Consider the following 13,760-nt stretch of genomic DNA (forward strand, 5'->3'; position numbering starts at 1 on the left):
ATAAAATTTTTCCACCAGAAATTAAAACATATTTTAAGTGTACACTAATCATATGAATTTAGTTTAAAATATATGTATATTGTGGCCAAGCATAAGGAGGAAATAGGCAGAAATAGATTCACTTATGGTATAATAAAGGTGACATCAAAAATCAGTTGAAAAACAAAGCATTGCTTAATAAATAGTGGGAGGAAATTGGTTAAAAATAAGAGGGAAAAGATAATTTATAATATTACAACACAGTACAAAAATGTATTATATCTAAAATAATTCATGATATCACTATCAAATATTGCAATGAATATAAGTGCTTGTTTTTTCAATTTTAGGATGAGGAAAAGTTACATAACAGCAATAAGCAAAAGGTCACATTTTTCCAAATAGAAATACAAATATTATTCATGCAAGAAATTATCAGCAATAGCATGAAGAGAAATTATCAACCTTATGTGTAGCCTTCATTTGTTCAATATATGCTTCAATTTTTATTCTGTGCTTATTAGAACAGAATTATTTTCTAAGACTTCCCTTGAGACATCAAAGAAGCAAATAACCATAAACAAGAGCTCCTACTACTGATAGAGTTATAGTGAAATGATTATTCTCAAATATTACTAGTACAAGTTTAAGTTGCTAGAAGCTTTCTGGAGAAAAATTTATCCATAGAAAAATTTAGCAGGAGTTTCAAAAGCATTCAAAACATTTAATTCAGCAGTTCCACTTCTGGGAACATACACAAAAGGAACAATTAGAGATGCACAGATACATCAGTCATAAAAATAGTAAGATACATTGATATGATGGAATCATGGTTTGCAAGATAATCAAATGGAATAAAACACAAGTGAATGCTGAGTTCAGCTCTCTTCAGGTAGGTGATTATAAGTAAATGTTGCTTCTATGTCTTATATATGTCAATATGGTTCAGTCATTTTTCTACAATTGATATGTATTATTATTGTATTAAGGTCATATGATCTAACTATTATATGACATTCAACATGATGTTCATCAGAAATATTTAATCTATATAAAGGTGCATACATTATATCAAGCGAAAATCAGTGTTCAAATTTGTATATGATAAGTGATTTCACATTTGCTTGATGCATTTTAGTAACATGTATGCATATAAACTTATTGAGAAGAAATGTAACAAAATACAGAGAAAATGTATCCTTTGTCACAGGACAGATCCCTCATAAATTTTACTCCCTCATATTTGTCTGTACCTGGTAATTAATTAATATGAATATGTATGCCTTTGCGACTGGGAAAATATATTAATAAAATGCAGCCTAAATAGCATATATGTCTTCTGTATATCAAAATTTTCTCTCTTCACATGGACATTAAGACAATTTTAATTATAATGCCTATAAGTTATGTTAACCGGAATTTTCAAGGGAAATTCCCATTAGCTATTCTTAGGATACATATAACTATCACATAATAACCACTATTTCATCTATAGCAATAATCTCATCAATTCATAATCTCCAACATTCCATCAAGCATTTGCAGTGTGTTGAGAATTTCTTTAATAACAGCTACAGTATGAATTAGAAAGAGAGAGAATTTGAGACCAAGAAAACTGCTTTTGTCCTACTGAGTGGCCAAATGACTTTGGGCAAGAAATTTAATCTCTCCGTGCCTCAGGCTCCAATGTTGTAAATGGAGATAATAATTCTCTCATTATTTCATTTATGAAGATTAAAATAAAGTGATCCTAAAATCAGCACTACACTGTGACTGCAACTCTTATAATTACTTTTATTCATGTCGATTTATGTTCTATCCTATCTCCAAAGAATTTCTGAGGTGACTTTTACCCAAAGACATGCAGAAGGAAAAAATTAAATCACAAATAGAAATAAATAAAGTATTTTATTAAAAATCAATTAGAAACAGGTCAGTCATTTGGACTAAAAGGATGTCAAAGTTTAAAAATGGTTGCTGCAAGCCAGAGCAATTCTCATAACTAGAAAATAAATGGAATCGTACAGTTATTTAGGCCAAATATAGAGTATTTTTTGCACTCATTCTAAAATCCAATTTTCAAATAGGGTTTCAAATCTGGATATGAGACCATTCTGCTTGCCAGAAATGAAATACAATGCTTTGCCTAATAGATGGAAATTTCTCATAAAATAAAGAAATACCCCACCGATGAAATGATGCTGGCCCTCAAAAAGGAAGTGAGGACGCTGTGTCACTCAGTTCCCAGCTTTTCTGCTTCACTGTTGTCTCTGCAGATCACCTTCCTCTGTTGTCCCGCCATCATTGCCAAAACCAAGCAAATACAAAAACAAACAGTGCTAAAATGTAATTGTTAAATTCTTGTCACCGAAATTTGCCTTCCTTCTTTTTCAGATACTGTTTCTGAAAGAGGATTTGGCTAGAACCAGACTTAATCAAATGAGACTCAAGAATATGCCCCCACTTTACAAAAACTGCAAGTCATCTCCTTAATATTCTGGAAAACCATTTGAACACTTTATAGTAGATATAGTAGTTGATATCATACAGACATTTTCTGCAGCATATTCTGTATGGTGTTAGTTAATATCAGAGTGCAAAATATTAAAATGCCAAACATATGAGGCAATTTATTAGGGCTAAATACATATGTATCAATATGCAGTCATCTGGTTGACTAATAATGCATGGATTAATGTGTCTCCTTAGGTAGCCTCTCTGAGATTGATTTTCTCTATAGTAGCTTCAAGAACTACTAGAACACCCTTATTTTAAAAACAATGGGCCACAGAAAGCTTTATGAAGCAAAATAAACACTGGGTATTTCCTCCAGAAACATATATACACCCCTATTTATTTGTATACTGTTTCAAGACATTTATGGGTATGCACAGGGCAGTTAATAGACCCTATTGACTCCTACTGAATTAGTCCTAAGTCAGAGGTACGGCACTGGAAAACATAACTGGAATGCAATTAAAGTAGTTTGATGATAGAATTAGATCCATACACTTGGAAACTCATAAAAAGGTGTTGAGAGTTGATTTTCAGAATCAAGGACGATAACCAGTATTATCACATGAACAAAAAAGAAGCTTCTCAAGATATTTACAAGATGGGTTTGGGGAACACTTACAGCAAATTTAACATATCAGTTTCCCATATATTTATATTTTTTGCACATTGATTACAATAAGTACAAAGGTGGCTGAGCTATTGTTCAAGACACCATATTGAAGTAGAAATAATTTCATTTTTTAAAAAGTGTAAAATTATCCACCCTATCTTGAACCTCACTATGGCTCTGTGGACCATCATATTCAAAGGAGATGAATTTTCAGAATTTCTCTCAGGCTAAGTTAGTTAAAAATTTACCCACCCCCCAAGTAAGTAAACATAGTATTTTCATATAGAATTATTAGATACTAAACAACTTATTTTCATAGAATTTCTGACAAATAAAACATTTTAAATTTCTCAACATTAAGGCTTTTATTTCTAAGAAATCAATCTTCAAGGTTTTCATTTAGATAAGAAAGTAAAGTGTTTACTGACAGTCCATGATGTTAAATAAATCATGACTACACTAGGTTTTTCCATTTCAAAAGCCAGTTTGTTACTCCACAAGCAATTCGTGACTGCAAATAAACACAGGCCTAAACTGCAATTTTACGAAAGGATTTCCCCCTAATCATTTGTTGTATGGCAAGGATTACATCTTTGTTCCTTAGGCTATAGATCAATGGGTTCAGCATTGGGCTCAAAAAACTATAAAAGACTGCAGTTATTTTGGACTCCTCTACAGACTTCTCTGATGGAGGCCTTACGTACATGCAGAAGAGGGTCCCATAAAACAAAGTGACTATTGTCAGGTGGGAAGCACATGTAGAAAAGGCTTTGTGCCTGCCTTCAGCAGAACGGATCCTGGAGATCGCTGCAAAAATGAAAAGATAGGACAGAAGAATGATGAAGAGAGAGCTTGAGAGATTAAAGCCTGCAACTACAAACATTGCCATCTTTTTGACATGGGTGTCTGAGCAGGCCAGCATGATAAGAGGAGGATCAGCACAGTAGAAATGATTGATTTCAAGGGAGCCACAGAAGGATAAGTGAAAGGTTAGCAGTGACTGAGAGAACCCACTAAGAAACCCATACATGTAAGGGATAGTGACCAGACAGACACAGATGTTCTTGGACATCCTGGAACTGTAATGCAAAGGGCTGCAAATGGCTACATAGTGATCCAATGCCATTGAAGCAAGGATGTAAAACTCAGTGATCACCAGGGCGATGAAGAGAAGACACTGTGTGAAGCATCCAGCGTAGGAGATGGTCTTCTGTTCTGAGAGGAAATTGTGCAGCATATTTGGAGTAACATTGGAAGAATAGCAAATGTCTACAAAGGAGAGGTGGCCAAGGAAGAAATACATGGGTGTTTGCAGGTGGGAATTGGTCCTGATCAGCAGGATCATGCACAGGTTGCCTGCCAGCGTGATTAGGTAGATCACCAGGAACACCCCAAACAGGATCTTCTCTAGCACTGGGTCGTCTGTCAGTCCCAAGAGAATGAATTCTGTCACTATGGTGTGGTTTGGGGAGAACATCTTCTTATCTCTTGAAACTGAAAGTGACAAAGAATGTGAGGATTCCTCTCTGATCCAGATTTGGCATTTGTTTCATCCATTTATCATTCGCTCATTCATCTATTTATCTAGGTGACAATTACTTCTCTTGTTTCAATAATCACATCGGAAATTTTACATAACATTGTCTCCCTATATGTCTGTTTTAATCTGTATCTTTCTATACATCAAACCCACATACTTACACAAACATACATATTTTCTATTTCTCTCTGCCATACATGCATACATACATAAGTTTATTCATTCATACATTTATAGCTCTTCTTGGTGTACTCCACATTTGGTAATTTTATTCAAACTTCATGAGGAAACAAAAAATCCAAAGGAATGAAAATTAAATACAAAAACCCTAGGTTATTTGCATCTTTCAAATGGATAAATAAAGGAAGTCTGATCTTTATTATACCTCCAGCTCTGATATTGTATTGTTTCAGATACAAAATAAAGAAAGAAAAGCAAAGCATTTTCAATTAAGACCCATAGCTGTGTTCCTCACCTTTATTCAGGAACAATTAAACTAGAGAAATTAATTTCTATCTGATATATGGCTAAGAGGGTACAAAATGAAGACTTGTTTTTTTCCACTTTGTAATGTCACTGCCTGTTTACTCATGTATACTGCATAGCTTCATTTCTTTCTGTTCCAATTCCTGCGGTTACTACAGTAAACAAGTCTCCCAGATCAGGGAGCACACATTATAATAGAGGGAGCAGAGCACACATTATAATAGAGGGAGCAGAGATTAAACACACAGAAACAGATACATACAATTTCAGGCAAAACTATTTTTCTGTGAAGAAAACATGAATGTAGGATGCTGTTAGATGACCATTCAAAGAAGATCTTTCTAGGAATGCAGCATTTAAACAGTAGATATGCAATTCTACTATTTGGGGAAAGTGTGGATTTTTTTTGTTCCCATTTTTGTGCCACTAACCCACTCATGACAATATTGTTTAGGTATGCACAGATAATTTTTAAAAGTGTTCTTAACTTCCAACTCAAGCCACTCTCTCTCAGTTCTCTTTGAAAGTAACATAAGATTGTAAAAATTTCTACTCCAAAAATTGCACCTTAAAGCCATTGTTTATTTAGTTCTCACATATACATCAAAAGAGCTTACATATAATTGATTGTAGAGAGTCAATGCAATACTAACATATGGATAGAAAAGTCTAGTGAAATTGGAGAAAATACTTGTTTTCCCCATTGATGGAATACTTATCTCTACACACACACACACACACACACACACACAAATTGTATTTTTAGTGAACAAATGTAGAAAATGACCTACCTGTTAATGTTAATGGACCACATCTTATGAAAACAAGGTAGCAAGATTTACAATATATTTATTAGGTATCTTCCCTAGAGTATTTTTAAACTAATTCTAAACAGCCAATTAAAATATGCTTTGTTCCTCAAGAGCATAACCTTAATTTGATGCTTCCTGGAGCTAGACTCTCCTGCGAGGATAAAATTCCTACGTTACATTTATGTAGAGTTTCGGTACAAGTGTGCATGAGATCCTTAGTACAAACAGAGAAATTAGCCATCCCTTTCAATAACATGGAAGAGGAAAACACGGGTAGATAACTTCTGCATTTTTAGTATAATGAAAACAAGGAATTCTCATCAGAACTCTTTAGCTTTTGCCTATAAACACTGCAGTGAGGTCATCTAATGAGTGAGGGGTAGGAAGTTGTGGCAGGTGAGACATTTGAGAAGAGGAAAGATTTGAAAGACTGTGAGAGCAGAAGAGTGGCATAATCAGTAGAAGGAGGCAGAAGTATTGGTCAGGGCCCAGGATCCTTTGGAGGATGGGCGTTATGGATTTATGTTGGAACTAGTCTGCACTATCAAGGTTAATATTAACATGCTAACCATCAAAGGTCTCAGAACCAGGGCTATTTAAAAAATTGATGATGCATAAAATTGTTGATTTAGAAAGGGAATTGCAAATAGAATGAGAATATTTGAAAATTGTGTAGCACTGTATTTGTTGGAGGACAAAGGGACCTAGAGATGCGTTCATTAGTCTGTATCTTCCAGTGCACATATAGTTCCAGGTTAGCACAAATGGATCAAAGTACAGTCTGACCAAGACGGAGAAGCATCCCTAATTTTCTTAGAGTTGCGGGTGGTGGGTTATACTCTGAGAAATCATTTAATAAAATATAGCTATATATCAAAATCAAAATGTAGATCTGTTACATCCCATGAAATTTGAGAATATAGGGCATTCCTATATGTTTATTTCAAATTGATGTGTAAAGTCTACTCTATCTCAATTATTCTGTTTTATTTTGGTTCCTTGCATTACTAAAATTGTAAAATGCAATAATATTGCTTAAATATTTTGGAAGCCGGCCACGGTGGCTCTTGCCTGTAATCCCAGCACTTTGGGAGGCCAAGGCCACTAGATCACCTGAGGTCAAGAGTTTGAGGCCAGCCTGGCCAACATGGTGAAACCCCGTCTCTACTAAAAATATAAAACTTAGCCAGGTTTGGTGGTGCGTGCCTGTAATCCCAGCTATTCATGAGGCTGAGGCAGGGAGAATTGCTTGAACCCAGGAGGCAGAGGTTGCAATGAGCCAAAAGTACACCACTGCACCTCAGCCTGGGTGACAGAGCGAGACTTCATCTCAAAAAAAAAAAATTAAGATGGAATATAAGGTATTATAAGATTATAAAACTGGCATCCCTCATTTCCTCCTCCCTTAGTGTAGAGGTACCTTGTTTTGCATAAAAATGTTGAAGATTTGGATAATTTTTAAGTAGACTGCTTTCACTTTGAAGAAAAAATTCCCTAATGTATGTGTGTATGTATGTATGTATTTTCTTTTATATGTTGGTATATAATGGCTACATAATAAAACATAAGATTTACAAAGTGAATTTTCTGACAAAAATAAAACTAGCCCTATAATAACTGAATGGTTAGATGAAAAGTATAGATGAATGGGCTATTTTCATTTAGAAAGAGCAAAGTATATATAATTTTAAGTATGGAATCACATGATCAGATGTCCACACGAAAGAAGGCAATGTTAATTTATTTATACAGCAATGAATAGAAAATACAGAATTTAGCTATGTGTATGATACTTACTCAAAGAATAGTTTTACATATACTTATGTTATTTTTCATAGAAAACCTCCAGAAGGCTCTGTTTATATTACTCAAAGACATTAATTCCTTAGTTCATTTCATTTTTCTTCCACTGCAATAACTAGCATGTGTGTCTGCTAGAGGGACAGCTAATGGATTTAGCTACACAAATGATACACTGGTAAGGTAGTTGAATACATCCTACTGGCCCTTTAGATTTTTGCTTGTTTGTGATTATTCAATTTACTATTTTTATTCAAAAGTTATAGCATGCTATTATTATCAAAATCCTGCCTAAGAAGTGTTCTATAATAGTGTCATGCTCACTAGACACTACATCACTGATGTTGTATTATTATTTGTATGAGTAGTACTATAACCATAATAAATTCTACCCATTTACTATTATTTTGAAGCCAAATGTTCTTAATTAGGTTTAATGTTTAACTGATACTATGTAAAATGCATCAAACTGTCTACAATCAGATAAGCAACGTAATCTTGAAAAAGAATGCATGAAATCCATAGTTCATTAAGCAGGATGCAGCACATTAAGAGAAAACAGTCTCCTTGGGACAGATTTCTTTTTTTAACTTTTATTTTAGGTTCAGGGATCCATGTGCAGCTTTGTTATAAAGGTAGATTCCGTGTCACAGGGTTTTGGTATACAGGTTATTTCATCACCCAGTTGATAAGCATAGTGCCCGATAGGCAGAGTTTCAATCCTTACCCTCCTCCCACACTTCACCCTCAAGTAGGTCCTGGTGCCTGTTGTTCCCTTTTTTGTGTCCATGTGTATTCAATGTTTAGCTTCCACGTGTAAGTGAGAACTTGCAGTATTTGGTTTCCTGTTCCTACATTGGTTTGCTTTGGATATTGTCCTCCAGCTTCATCCGTGTTGCTACAAAAGACATAATCTCACTCTTTTTTTTTACGGCTGCATAGCATTCCATGATGTATATATACCACATTTTTTTGTATCCAATCTACTGTTGAAGGGCATTTAGGTTGATTCCATGTCTTTGCTATTGTGAATACTGTTGTGATGAACATACACATGCATGTGTCTTTATGGTGGAATGATTTATATTCCTTTGTGTATATACCCAGTAATGGGATTGCTGGGTCAAAAGGTAGTTCTGTTTTAAGTATGTGCCATTATCCCAAAATTCACACCATCCTACTGAAGAGCTATCTATCCCTGAATCACAAATGTGTCTAAATGCTGCTGCAGTGATTCATCTGCCTAAGCATGTGTTGCTGTGAAGGATAAAAAACTAACACATTTAATCGTTCTAGAGAAATGGAGGCCCACACGAAGCTTCATGAAAACCTTAAGACTACAAATACCCAAATTACGGTGTAGTCCCACATGTGACACTTCCCATGTTCCCCCAATGAGAAGATAAAAATCAATATATTAAGACACACTTGAAAGTATCTGCTTCAATGGCAATGAAAGAGTGGAGAAGTGAGGTCACATATTGGTGTGAATGCCTCCTGGTAATGCAAACAACGATATTTATAAAGCCTACTAACGGAGATTTGGCATTGCTTCAAAAGCTTCAAGAAAGAAGATTTCATTGGCTCAAAATATAATTCTAAGACTGTATCTTAAAGCAGTATTCTGAGATATACTTCAATTGAAGGGGTGGCCTGCCCCTCCGCACCTGTGGGTATATCTCGTCAGGTGGGACGAGAGACTGAGAAAAGAAATAAGACACAGAGACAAAGTATAGAGAAAGAACAGTGGGCCCAGGGGACCGGCACTCAGCATATGGAAGAACTGCACTGGCACCGGTCTCTGAGTTCCCTCAGTTTTTATTGATTACTATTTTCACTATCTCAGCAAGAGGAATGGGTAGGAGAACAGGGTGATAATAGGGAGAAGGTTAGCAAGAAAACATGTGAGCAAAGGAATCTGTGTCACAAATAAGTTCAAGGGGAGGTACTATGCCTGGATGTGCACGTAAGCCAGATTTTTGCTTCTCTCCACCCAAACATCTCAGTGGAGTAAAGAATAACAAAGCAGCATTGCTGCCAACATGTCTCGCCTCCCACCACAGGGAGGTTTTTCTCCTATCTCAGAATAGAAGAAAGGTGCAATCGGGTTTTATACCGAGACATTCAGTTCCCAGGGGCAGACAGGAGACAGAGGCCTTCCTCTTATCTCAGCTATAAGAGGCCATCCTCTTTTACTAATCCTCCCGAGCACAGACCCTTCACGGGTGTCAGGCTGGGGGACGGTCAGGTCTTTCCCATCCCACGAGGCCATATTTCAGACTATCACATGGGGAGAAACCTTGGCAATACCCGGCTTTCCAGGGCAGAGGTCCCTGTGACTTTCCACAGTGCATTGTGCCCCTGGTTTATGGAGACTGGAGAATGGCGATGACTTTTACCAGGCATACTGGCTGTAAACATTCTGCTAACAAGGCACAACCTGCACAGCCCTAGATCCCTTAAACCTTGATTCCATACAACACATGTTTTTATAAGCTCAAGGTTGGGGCAAAGTTACAGATTAACAGCATCTCAGGACAAAACAATTGTTCAGGGTACAAGTCAAAATGAAGTTTCTTATGCATTCCTTTTCTACATAGACACAGTAACAGTCTGATCCCTCTTTCTTTTCCCTACATCAGTGATCTTTATTGTCGCATTATCTGTATAAAAGAAAGGAGAAAATCTCATATACTATGTTTGAAAGGTGTCTAGAAAATAGTTTGGAAGTTATTAAGTACTATAAAAATGTAATGAACTGTAATTTCCATTGCATTCTGTCTTTTATCGTTTGCTACCAATATGAGTACTAAAGAAGGAATCACTGTTCTTTATTGACTTTTACACGCCATAAGTCTTCTATAAATTTCTATGATTTCTTCTTAAATTCACTGAGATGGCACTGTCAACTCTTGCTAATAATTTGGTATACACTTTCAATTCCCGTATGCAAATTACAAAAGACAAAAAACACTCAATGACAGAAAGTGATTTGTTAATTTATAATGCTCGTTAATTGGTAAGATAAAAATAACGTATTACATAAACTGTAACTAAAATATCTACCTTACTTAGCAAACAGTTTCTTTTGGATAAGTTCCCTTATTGTTCTTTTAACATCTTTATTCCTCAGATGGTAGATCAATGGGTTTAACGTAGGACTCACAAAGATATAAAAAGCAGCTACAATTTTCCCCTGTTCTACAGATGCCTCAGAAGGGGGCCTCAGGCACATGCAAAACAGCGTTCCGTGAAAGACAGTGACGGCAGTCACAAGGGACCCGCAGGTGGAGAAGGCATTGTACCTTCCCTCAGCAGTGCAGATACGCAGAATGTCTGTGAAGATGAAAGTGTAGGAAATAAAGATGACAGTGAGAGGGCAGATGAGGTTGGAACCAGCCACCATGAACATGGCAGTTTCTTTGACATAAGTATCCAAGCAGGCGAGGACTAAGAGGGGTGGTTCTGCATAATAAAAGTGGTTGATCTCCAATTTTACATCAGAGTCAGCCCTGGGAGATGCTTCATACTGAGAAAATAATCATGACCTTATATGCCATAATAAGAATATGGAAACTTGGATCAACAGGTTCCTTTCTCCCATTGTATATACTTTCTGGGTCGTATTCTCTCCGTTAATACGTATTTCTCCCTTCCTCTCCAACCATCCATTCAAAAATTTATAGTGGAATTAAATGTGCATATAATGCATTTTCTCCAAAAAAAAAAAACAAGTGATCTCATTGGGTTCACAGAAGAACAGACAAAGCATCAGGATGACCTGTACCAGACCATTTGCAGAGCCATATATATAGGGAGCAGCAGTGAGACAGAGGCAGACACACCTGGACATTTTGCTTCCATATAACAAAGGCTTGCAGATGGCCATGTAGTGGTCATACACCATCACTGTGAGCATATGATAATCTGTGATCACCAGTGCAATGAAAAGGTGAAATTGGATAAAGCAACCAATAAAGGAAAAGGTTTTTCTCTTGGAAAAAAAAAGTTAACCAGCATCTGAGGAGTGGCATTGGTGGCATAATAGAGATCTACAAAGGAGAGATGACTGAGGAACAAGCACATTGGAGTGTGTAGTGTTGAATCACTTCTGATTAAGAAGCTCATGCTCACACACATGGACACAGGGAGGGGAACATCACACACCAGGACCTGTCAGGGGGTGGGGGGCTGGGGGAGGGATAGTATTAGCAGAAATACCTAATGTAGATGACAGGTTAATGGGTGCAGCAAACCACCATGGCACGTGTATACCTATGTAACCAACCTGCGTGTTCTGCAGATGTATCCCAGAACTTAGAGTATAAATAAATAAATAAATAAAAATGAAAAGGTGCTCAACACACTAATCATTAGGAAAATGCATATGAAACAAAAGCATGATATCACATTTGTTATGATGGCTGTTACTTTATTTTAAAAAAATCCAAAAGACAACAAATATTGGTGACATATGAAGAAATTGGAACCCTTGTACAACATTGGTGGGAATATAAAATTGTGCATCCACTATAAAAAACAGTATGACGAGTCTTCAAATAATTAAAAATCGAATTATCATATAAACCAGCAATCTCACTTCTGGGCATATATCCAAAAGAATTTAAATCAAGCTCTTGAAGGGACATAGGTACTCTTATGTTCATTGCACCATTATTTACAATAGTCCAGATATAGAAACAACCTAAATGTCCATTGAAAGATGAAGAAAATGTAGTATACACATGTAATGGAATATTATTCATCATTAAGAAAAAGAAGAAATCCTGTCATATGATGAACCTGGAGGACATTATGTTAAGTGAAATAAGCCAGGCACAGAAGGACAAATACTGCATGATTAAATTTATATGAGGAATCTAAAATAGTCAAACTCATAGAAACAGAATAGAAGGTGGTTGCAGCGGCTGGAGGAGAGGAAGAAATGGGGTGTTGCTGTTCAGCAGGTATAAAGTTATAGTTTTGCAAGAATAAATTCTAGAGATATGCTGTATATCATTGTGCCCATAGGTAACAATAGGTATATTGTTAACAGTTAAAAATATTGTGCACTTAAAAAAAAAAGAAGATCATGCTTACATTGTGATTACTGTGATAAGGTAGATGACTAAGAATACCACAAAAAGAAGGGGCTGAAGCTCAGCTCGATTTAAAGAAAAGGAAATTAAAATGCATTTAGGTTTGTCATTTATGCATTAACCCAGTGGTGTCACCTGATGTTTCTTCTTCTTCTCTCAAATTTGTAAATACATGTGTCATTAAGAAATAGCCTAGTAAGCATGAGATTGATGTTTTAACATCTAAAATAATGTAGAATTTCTTAAATACAAAGGCAGTTATATTTGAAATGGTTTTCTGTGGTTCTTTTCTGCAAGTCTTTTGATAGTTAAAGAGCCTTATCTTTTATCTTTTTGCAAGTCTTTGTTATATGTGTTCACTTAGACTTCTCTTGAACCCATGGTTGTAAACATTGCTTTTATTTGAAATTGTAATTCTTTGTTTAACAACACATCTTTTAGTGTGGCATGTAATGTATCAGCCCTTGAAACTCATCTATTTTTATCACAACTGAATGTGCTTAGGAAAGTGGAACTGCTCCATGGTACGTATCTGTATAGAACTAGAATCTCTTCGCCTACCTGTCTGACTCTGGAGCCCAGGCTGTTGCTTCCCAGTCTGGTGTTGAATCCTCCATAGTCTGGTGAATGTAGATGTATCTTCCCTTTTCCCCTTTCCATTGCAATCTGCTTGTTATATCAATCTGCTTATTATATCATTTGCTTTTATTATATCACTTGCTTACTATATCTGCATGGCCACTTACATGGGATAAACGTTGTTTACCCTTAAACGTATCATGTCCGTGTGTTTTCTCTCCCCTCACACTTTCCCCACACAGAACATTTTTGGTGGCACGAACAGGATCCAAAAGCAAAAGCAAAACATGCCATTTTTCGGCCACAAGGACCAGGCTGGAAGCTCGGGTACTTCCCAT

At 36.1% G+C, this 13,760-nt stretch overlaps 1 protein-coding gene and 1 pseudogene across 1 annotated transcript; both read right to left on the bottom strand.

Annotated features, from left to right (window-relative positions):
• Positions 1-316: 316 nt before the first annotated feature.
• On the bottom strand, positions 317-5,941 carry LOC101151126 (olfactory receptor 5M1). The gene is made up of 2 exons (XM_055356409.2): positions 5,924-5,941; positions 317-4,600 (listed from the first exon to the last, which is right to left on the bottom strand). Exon 2 carries the CDS (start codon positions 4,581-4,583, stop codon positions 3,636-3,638), a length of 948 nt encoding a protein of 315 aa, XP_055212384.1. The 5' UTR covers positions 4,584-4,600; positions 5,924-5,941; the 3' UTR covers positions 317-3,635.
• A 4,870-nt stretch (positions 5,942-10,811) lies between these two features.
• Positions 10,812-13,760, bottom strand: LOC109028711 (olfactory receptor 5M5-like; annotated as a pseudogene).

The sequence above is a fragment of the Gorilla gorilla genome, chromosome 9 (genome assembly GCF_029281585.2).
Source record: "Gorilla gorilla gorilla isolate KB3781 chromosome 9, NHGRI_mGorGor1-v2.1_pri, whole genome shotgun sequence".
Lineage (NCBI taxonomy): Eukaryota > Metazoa > Chordata > Mammalia > Primates > Hominidae > Gorilla > Gorilla gorilla.